Genomic DNA, 9,911 nt, shown 5'->3' with positions numbered 1-9,911 from the left:
GGCTTTATCCCATGGTACTCTCCCAAGCAACTCCCTAAAGAGGCCAAAGTCTGCTCTCCTGAAGCCCAGGGTAGTGAGCTTGCTGTGCACCTTCCTCATTGCCCTAAGGATCTTGAACCCCACCATTTCATGGTCACTGCAGCCAAGGCTGCCCTTGAGCTTCACACTCCCCACCAGCCCCTCCTTGTTGACGAGAACAAGGTCCAGCACAGCACCTCTCCTCATTGGCTCCTCTATTCCTTGGAGAGGGAAGTTACCATCAGCACACTCCAAGAAGCTCCCAAATTGCTTATGCCCCGCTGGGTTGTCCCTCCAACAGATATTGGGGTGGTTGAAATCCCCCATGAGGACCAGGGCCTATGAACGTGAGGCTGCTCCTACCTGTCTAGAGAGGGCCTCATCCACTCAGTCATCCTGGTCAGGTGGCCTGTAGCAGACCCCCACTATAATGTCCCCTGTCCCTGCCCTCGCTGTAATCCCAACCCATCAGCTCTCCATCGGCTCCTTGTCCATCCCCAGGCAGAGCTCCATGCACTCCAGCTGGTCACTGACACAGAGGGCGAAACTCCCTCCTTGTCTCCCCTGCCTGTCCTTGGGTGATTGGGGCTTTTAATTATTTCAGAGACACAGCAGACAACATGTGTGCAGTATGCACTACAACATAACTTATTGCATTTTCAGATAGCTTCAATCTCGTAGCAAGTAAATGCGTTCCTACATCAGCAGATCTAGAGGAAAAGAAGTTGATTTAGATGCAGGTAACACATGCTCAAACCTCTATGTGAGAGCACAGCTAGTAATATTGCCCACAAGACAAAGGTGGCCAAGAAAGGCAAGGATGTCCATCAATTCCAGATGATGAAGCTGCTTTGAGGTTAAAATTACACTTTAACACTTCCAGCTCGGTTTTTTCCTATGGGCTCTGCTTTACGTAAAGCACTACAGCTCTTCTTCCAAAAGCACCTCCTGGAAGCAGCACAGCATCTAAGCACAAAGGTCTCATCGTGAACTCATGTTACATTTAGTTTTTCCAGCTTCCAACAGCCAAACACTTGTGAAAGAAGTGCTGAATATTGGCACCCTGCACCCTCGCAGGGACTTGGCATGAGAACTCAGGCTACCTGATATCCAGGGTCAGACAGGGGACTTGTCTCCATCTCAGGCAAAACCAAAGGTCAATGAGCGGCCTCACTGATGACGAGTCCTCACTTACTGAAGTCCAGGCTGGAACAGCTGACACTGCCCTAACTGCAGCCTTGGACAAGCCCAGCCTTCATGTTTCTGGGCTGGCACCACACCACTGACTACTGCATTAAGGACACCATCCAGGTATATCAAATGGCCATGAGGCAGACAGTTTCCTCAGGGGCACATTGGACACAGCAGAACCTTGCCTAAAGTTTGGCAGGGAACTGCACTTGTGGTCCTCAATCGCAGGACAGTGGCTTGGCTGGGCTGCATCTTCAGTCAGTGTATCCTTATCCTGTATTCCTTACGGCCAACAAAACCTGCTGGCAGAAGCCTTGGCAGGGAAAATGACCCAGAAGCCTCTACAACATGTTCTGATTTTAACAGCAGCATGAAATTCTTAAAAGTAGCAGCAGCATAGCAGTCAAATTTGCCTGTAAAAGCTTCAGACACAAAGAAGTTAAAAAGAAATATAAAACCTTTTGAAGAGGAACAGGCCATTGCTTTCAAGGTGGATTTAATTTTCTTTTTTTTAGTTCCTATGCACTGACTTGACACAGGTGTGAGACAGCAAACAAGACCTTAAGTAACTCCTCAGCTGAGGTGTTTTCGGTACAGCCTGGGAAGCATTTACGTGCCACTGCAGCAGCCAGAGACCTCATACAGATGCCATAACAAAAAAAACCACTCTGCTCATTTGTGTTCAAAGAAAGTTTCGGCTAGACAAAAAGGTAAGGGGATAAAGCAGGTATCACAGAAAGTAAGAGAAGAGCATGACAGTTAAATTACGCGGTAACAGAATACACAAAACCCCATGTCAATCCAGGAAGGTTGGTTTAGCATGCATTAATTACACAGCTCTGATCAGAAGTAGTCTCTCTTCCTCTCTCCTTTCTTCCAGAGGCTTACTACCTCTTGCCTTACACCTCCTGAGTGATAACCTCTGGTTATAGAAATCAATCTGACTGGCTCACTGGTCGAATGGAAAACTAGGATCAATTTAGAAAGGTTTTCTGGCAATGAAGTCTTTCCATCAGATGATCAAGCTGATCTGATTCGCAACACTATTTCATCATCAGTAGAACGAAAGCACGGGATGTGTGGCGTAGGAGACAGCAAAATTGTCCCTTTTGGTGGCAGCCTAGGAAAAAGATGCTGGGAAAGGTACACATTGTCTGCATGATCATCAAGAGCAGCAATTGCTACATGCATTCAGTAGCCTATCCAGACAGTTTTGCACTGTCCGTGTTGTAAGCTTATTTCATTATTCATTAGCCTCAAAACAGCCTCTCTGAACATCTACATTTTATAAAAAGCAGAGGTTTTCCCAGATGCAAAGCTAAAGTGCCTCTGGCAATCACGTCATAGGTGGAGATGAAAGAAATTCTGGATCGCATAAGGGAGGCCGGCTGGTCACAGCTCATCCTTTTAATGCGCCAACAATGACTTTTTTTATAGCTTTTTGAGGTGTCTATGTTAAACTACAGCAGATTTCATATGATGGTGTGCAATTTGTTTACAGTGGAAAAAAACACATGCACGGATATAGAATAGAGCTGATAAATACCTCACTGCCACATAGGATGTAGAGAAGGCAAAATTCAGAACTCCGTAGTATGCTTTTTGAGAGACTGGCTGTCACCGATATCACCAGTATGATGAGGAATGGAAGAGTATCAACCTGATTTATCTCCCACTTTGGTAATTTAACTCCACCTCACCATTTATAACATGAGAGAGATGATACCGTTATGTCACCCAGTTATAATTTACTGTTGCACGGGAAGGAGGAGGAGCATGGCAGCAATTCGCACCATTCGCACTTCAGCTTCTGGCCTTTTGATTCGCATTGAAATGCCTGCAAACTTCCTCTGCTGAGCTGGGAAAGTGTCTGCTGCTTTGCCTCCAAACAGGAGAACACTCTGATCACATTTGATTTCCCTAGGTGAAATTAAAACCAAAACTACAGCGCTAGTTATTGTAACAGGTCAGTTTGTATGTCTTTTAACAGCAGATGAAGATATGACATATAACAGTACTCTGAGATAAAACCTGAAAGATCTCTGAACTCCTTTAATTTTCTAATGATTTCATCGTATGAATCTGGTTAAGCTAATCATGTTATTCAGTTATTAGTCATAAACAGGAAGTGATAATGCTGCAGACAAGCTGGGTTGCAGATAAAAAAAAAAATCAATGTTCTTTGCTGCTGTACTAATGGATGTGGTCTCAGAAACCTAAGATGATGCAGCAAGTGCACATAGTCAATGTGAAACAAAGACTTGAAACACAGAGATGCTAAGTCAAGGCACTATTAAAACAGGTAGGCTCCTGCAACCGAGCCAGTTCTCACTATATCAAACTCAGCATCCTAAAATGACGTTTGAATAACAGATACAACAGGCAATGCCACAAGAAAAATTTATACCCAACAGGTACCAAAATAATATCAATATGCGCTCACAGCACTGGGAAGAATAGGACTGGAAATTTCCTGCTCCCTAAACTCTCCCAATATTTCCCCAGCATGAACTAGAGCTAAGAATGTTTCAAATTGGGCATCTTTATCTACCCAGATCTTCCCAGAAAGCTAAGAAATTGTTCTGGTTTTGGCTGGGATAGAGTTCATTTTCTGTTTAGTACCTGGTACAGTGCTGTGTTTTGGATTTAGGGTGAGATTAATGTTGATAACACCCTGATGTTTTAGTTGTTGCTAAGTGGCGCTTATCCAAAGTTAAGGATTTTTTTCAGTTTCCCATGCTCTGCCAGCAAGCAGCTGCATGAGAAGCTGGGAGGGAGCACAGCCAGGACAGCTCACCTGAACCAGCCAAAGGGATATTCCATATCATAGAACATCATGCCCAGTATAGAAACTGGGGGGAGTTGGCTGGGAGGGGCCGATCGCTGCTCGGGGACTGGCTGGGCATTGGTCAGCAAGTGGTGAGCAATTGTGTTGTGCATCACTTCTATTTCTTGGATTTAATCCTTTTGTTATATTCCTTTACATTACAATTACTATTATATTTTATTATTATTGTTAGTATATTTTATTTTAGTTAATAAACTGTTCTTATCTCAACCTACAACTTTTTTTTTTTTTTTTTTTAATTCTCCTCCCCATCCCACTGGGAGTGGGCAGGAATGAGTGAGCAGCTAGATGATGCTTAGTTGCTGGCTGGGGTTAAGCCATAACGAAAATCCCTAGCAATTTTTTTACAAACAGCCTCATTTCAATTAAGGGCTTTACAAAGATTCATTCCACTCCACTTTAGATGCAAAGTACAACAAACCCAGGCCAAAGGTCTAAAATTTGTTCTTACAACAAGGAGGGCCAACCCCAAAGGACAAAAACATTTCCTACCTTTATGTTCTCCCAGGTAACTTTTAAATAAGCGTCAAAACTCCACTTGTACAAGGTGAAACACAAGTGCTAAATAGGAATATTTAGCACAAACAGAAATGCCTGATGTTTACACAGTGAATATTTGAAGAACAGACACTTTTCATCAAGGCACTGGACAGCCAGGATTTCCAAACCACACACTACTGAGTGAAATATTTCACAAACAACTTGCACAAGTATATCCCAGTGCCTGTGCAAATCCTTAAGATCCAACTTACCACTGAACTGAGGAGTTCAAATTCTTGGTCAGGCAGAAAAGAGCGCCAGCCATCTTCAACGATTTCAAACATGGGCCGGTAGAAGAAGGGATACATGAGAGTGACAGAATCCAGGGTGGAAAGAGCCTGTGTGGGCGACAAAAATAAACAGCTACTTAATTCAAACTGCTATTTTATTCCAAAAAATATACAGCAAACACTGTTTTCCTCTAATATTGGTGATGCAAACTTAAGCCACCCAAAAGTATACAGCCATTAAGCTTGAAATACTAAGGTACCTCCAAGGTAGCTTAACATATATAAAAACCAGTAGCACAAACAAAAATTATAACAGACAATCTAACTGCACCTGGGGGTTTGTACACAGAGTATCATTTCTGCAGGCTACACTATGTAACAGCACACCAAAGGATGAGAAAAATGCACACTGAACAGGTATAACTAACAGGACACATACTACATGGCATTTACCTGATTACTAACAACAGAGCTTAAACTGAAGAAGTCACTTAGTATTGTTTGAGACGTGCAACTCAACCAGTCTGGTTTGGTTTTGCCTCCTCATACTCCAGGATAATGAAGCTGAGCTTCATTTTCCCAAATGCTATGGCAAGATATTTGATCCAGAAAAGCAGGGTTGGTTTTGTTCTTAAAAAAAAAAAAACAACAACAAAAAAAAACCCCCAACAAATCTACAAACAACAAACAGTATTTTAACAATTGAAAGGAAATACCCCACAGTTCTTATTTCCCTTCCAGAATGTCAATGAAAACCTTCCTAACCAGAAAAAAAGAGCTGTAAAGGTTGAGGTCAGATCAAGATCTGAGAACGTAGGTGTTATTTATCATTATGAATTTCTTACCTCAATAGAGCTAGCAATGTTCAAACACTCCTCCATTCCAGGTATATCCAGCTGAATAATGCGCAGATCTTTGCATTTTATAACGATGGTACCCAATGAGCCCACAAACCTACAGCAAGACATGAAGAAAGAGTCTCTTAAGAACAGGATCTTCTAAGGTATGATGAGGTATTATACAGCTCTTCCCACAACATATGCCTACAAGACAAAATTCCATTAGTAGTAATTTGTCTGTAGTATTATCTCTCAAAAAAAATAAACAAACAAAACCACCTCTTTATTTGGTATTTGCAAGTTGTGGCCCACTTTTTTAATTTCATCCTTGTGATACGGCTGTGAGTGAAAGTGTAAGTATTACAAGACAAAAAGAAGGTTTTCCTCCCAGCTTTCCTTTAAAAGATGAAAGAAAAGGTGTGTTCAGGTATTTTCTGATAGTACTGGAAGCTTCAGCTGAAAGTTTCCAGTTTCATTAAAGTAATGCATTGAAATTTTGAGGATTGCTAAAACATTTGAGTTAAATTTAATTTTTAAAATAACATTTCGGTCTGGTTACATTACACTCCCTTGTCTTTAACGAGAAAGCTTGGTTTCTGATACCTGCAGTGCCATGGAGCTATTTGCTCTGCAGACCTCAGAGAAGTTAAGGTCTTAACACTGCTGGTTACAACGAAAGTCAACCCAGAAAAAACCCTCTATGTTATAAAACAAACACAGCTAACAGACGCCCTCTCCAGACTTCCTGACCTACCTGAAAGAAGGATGATGCCTGAACAGAACCTGAGTGTTTTCTTTATGTTAACTAGCCACTAGTGTTCACAGGAATGATGCAGATTTTAGTTCACAAAGCAGGGAACTAAGGAAAAGCAGCTGAGTCTCCTCATACACCACAGCAGTGCTTGCAGCAGCCAAGGGCGATGCACAAAGCAGATGCAGGCAAGACCCGAAGGACCAAATCTCAGCCCCTCGTGGCCTAAACCCTCGGTTAGTTAGGAATTTAGTTAGTTAGGAAGTGCAGAGCTGTACGTGCTCCAAGAGCAGACCTGTTGCTAAGCTTTGGGTCGCTTCACCTGTGCTAGAAAAGGTTCCTGTAATTTATTTTAGAATTATTATTACAACTGAAAGGTCATTATCTATTTCTTCTGTGCAAAGGTTCACATGCAGAACCAATTATAATGTGGGTAGTGCTGAAGGAAGAACTACAGGTGTTTTGACAGAAGAGTTCTGCAACGCCAGCAGAGGCAGTCTGTGCATCGTTTGCCCTCGCTGCAGCACTGTTTCACAGATCTCGAAGGTAATAACAGTGCAGCTACGACGCATCGCCAGGGCTGCGTTTTCTTGAAGCAAAAACACCATAGGAGATCACTAGAGACCATTTCGCTTCTGTATAAAATCTACAGTTCATATTTAAGTTGCTTAAAAGCTACAAAAATTTAAGAAGCAGTTTGATGACCATCTGATAATTAGGGAAAACACTGGTTTGTACAAAGACACTAATTTCATGAAAGTGGGAGAGGAGATTTTATGAACAACAGTTATTGTACACTAATAAGCTGAAGTAGTGCCAAACCAGACCTTTCTACAACCTTTACTGGTTCAAGAGTCTTGTTATTCCATTCTCTGCAGCACTAAGAATATACTCTTATCCTTTTATATGGCAAAGTTTCATTGCGGTTTGTCATGGTTTAATCCCAGTCAGCAACTAAGCACCACGCAGCTGCTCCCTCACTCCTGCCCACGCCCAGTGGGATGGGGAGAAGAATCAAAAAAAAGTAAAATTCATAGGCTGAGATAAGAACAGTTTAATAACCATTCTAAAATATAATACTAACAATAATAAAATATAAAAATAACAGTAATGAAAAGGAATATGACAAAAGAATAAAACCCAAGAAAAGACAAGTGATGCACAATATACTTGCTTACCACCCACTGACCAATGTCCAGCCCATCCCCAAGCAGCGATCGGCCCCTCCCAGCCAACTCCCCCAGTTTCTATACTGGGCATGACGTTCTATGATATGGACTATCCCTTTGGTTGGTTCGGGTCAGCTGTCCTGGCCGTGTTCACTCCCAGCTTCTTGTGCACCTGCTTGCTGGCAGAGCATGGGAAACTGAAAAAAAATCCTTAACTTTGGATAAGCGCCACTTAGCAACAACTAAAACATCAGGGTGTTATCAACATTATTCTCACCCTAAATCCAAAACACAGCAGCGTACCAGGTACTAAACAGAAAATGAACTCTATCCCAGCCAAAACCAGGACATACATTCACACAAAGCTACTCCCAGGGAGGGAGTTCTCTACTCTAGAGACCTGGAAACTAGGGCTGGCAATAAGGGCTGCAAGTATCTGCAGACGTAGCTAATTCTGTTATAAATCATGTACTGAGCTAACAATGCACCACTCCCTCACCATAACTTAAAATGTTCTTTGCTTATTTGGTATTTACTTATGTTGTAACTGCAGCTCAGCTCATAAAAAAATAAAAATAGAAAGAAAAGCCCATCCATAATAATTTTCAAAATGGAGCTATGGCTGGTTTAGTACAAGCAGTAAGGAGGATGAGGCCAAACCACCCTCATGATTGAGCAGTATTAGATGGGAACAGATTTCCTGAGGTTTTCACCACTCTGTTCCTCAGGCCAAGATGCAGCATTTCTCCGAAACACTCAGAGAAATCAGGAACATGGGAACAAACTTAATCAGCGTCCAGTACCTCACCCATTCTCAGATTCAGAGGCAACCTGGTATTTTTAATTGCTGCGGCTTGATTTTTCCAGTCTTGCTGGCAGAAAGAAAATCTGTTCTTCCAGATTTGCTTAAAAGGCAAGGAAAACTGGAGATTGACTTTGTAATTAACAAAAAAATAAAATATTATGAGCAAACTGAAAAAAGGACCAAGGTGAGGAAGCAGAAGACAATGACCAGGTGAGATGGGACTGCCACTCAATGAGAGAAGCGTGATGGGGCAATGGTACACGTAAAGCAGACAGAAGTGATGGTAAGAAGACTAATCTCTGAAGTCCCTGTAACAAAATGGGATGGGCAAACAAAAATGGAGTGCTGCAGCTACAGCTCAGCTTTATGATGTTGTTCCCACAAGGAACATGCTGTTAAAGCATTACTGATTTCCATAAGCAGTTGGAGAAGTAAGGGCGTGATGCCATTGAGCAGTAGGAGATGGATCTGGGGCTGAGAAAGTCCAGAGTCCACTTCTGCCATCAGTTTTGCCGGGTGTGACCCAAGGCAAATCACTTCACCAGTGCCTTGGCTTCCATCTCCGTTGAACAGTGATAAAGTTGCATCCTTTATAAAGTGTTTCAAGAGCTACTGATGAAATCCACTGAACAATTAACGCAGACTACTGTTGACAAAGGCATTTAAACATAAAAATTCCCACTCCATATATGACCAAAAAAACACCCCCTCAAGATTCAACAGTCAAATATCAATATCCAAACAGAATGAGAATCAACCTGTCCATGCCAATATTCGGCCCTGTGCTCTAATTGACTGCCCTTTCTCCACTCCAGACGTGGCTCTGAGACAGCTGAGGTGCAACCCAGTCTTGACAACGACTTTTCAACCCATGATATACAAACAATTAAGTATGGGTATGCAGGGAAATTAGGAGACATACCTTTTTTCAATAGAATCAATGTTGGAATGCAGCAGCCACAGCTCCTCAGCATTATCTTGGCGCCGTGAAGAAAAAATGAGATGATGGCCAGTCAAACACAGAGTCCCCTCCACTGCCAGGTAGAAAGGGCGGTGCAGAACAACATTGTCTGCTCGAGGGGTCTTGATCAGCTCTGCAAACTCCATGCTTGCTAGCAAAGGGAACGGGCCTGGGGAGGCCTTTGCCACCAAAACTTGCTGGGGAAACAGGGGTAACCTCAGCAACACCAACAGGGACGGGATGGAGAACCTGAGGACTGACTACAACTGGCGGGCAGCCCTGTACAAGGCCACCGAAGGCAGGCAGGGGCGTAACCCAAGGGGTGACCCTGTCTCCTCGCACGCTGGACAAAGCCAGACCGATCCCGGGGAGGAAGGCAGGAAGATGATGCGGGGAGAAGGAAGGGGAGAGCGGGGGATACTGCAAGTCCCGCTCAGAGAAGGCCGATGCCCTCTCAGGGCCCCCTTTCTCAGGGGGACGCACAGTGCTTGACCGAGGGGGGTCCGGGGGCGGCTCGGCGGCTGACAGAGGGGAGCCGGGGAGTGACTCTCGGTGCTTG

At 43.2% G+C, this 9,911-nt stretch overlaps 1 protein-coding gene across 1 annotated transcript; it reads right to left on the bottom strand.

Annotated features, from left to right (window-relative positions):
• Window positions 1–4,809: 4,809 nt before the first annotated feature.
• On the bottom strand, window positions 4,810–9,498 carry LOC104161566 (myotubularin-related protein 9-like; the record flags this gene model as incomplete). The annotated part of the gene is made up of 3 exons (XM_009700055.1): window positions 9,314–9,498; window positions 5,673–5,781; window positions 4,810–4,935 (listed from the first exon to the last, which is right to left on the bottom strand). Coding segments are annotated over exons 1-3 (420 nt in total), but the record flags the coding sequence as incomplete, so codon positions are not given.
• Between the last annotated feature and the right edge of the window lie 413 nt (window positions 9,499–9,911).

This window comes from Cariama cristata, unplaced genomic scaffold, assembly GCF_000690535.1.
Source record: "Cariama cristata isolate BGI_N322 unplaced genomic scaffold, ASM69053v1 scaffold20755, whole genome shotgun sequence".
Taxonomy (NCBI): Eukaryota; Metazoa; Chordata; class Aves; order Cariamiformes; family Cariamidae; genus Cariama; species Cariama cristata.
This window is presented reverse-complemented; position numbering and strand designations above follow the sequence as displayed.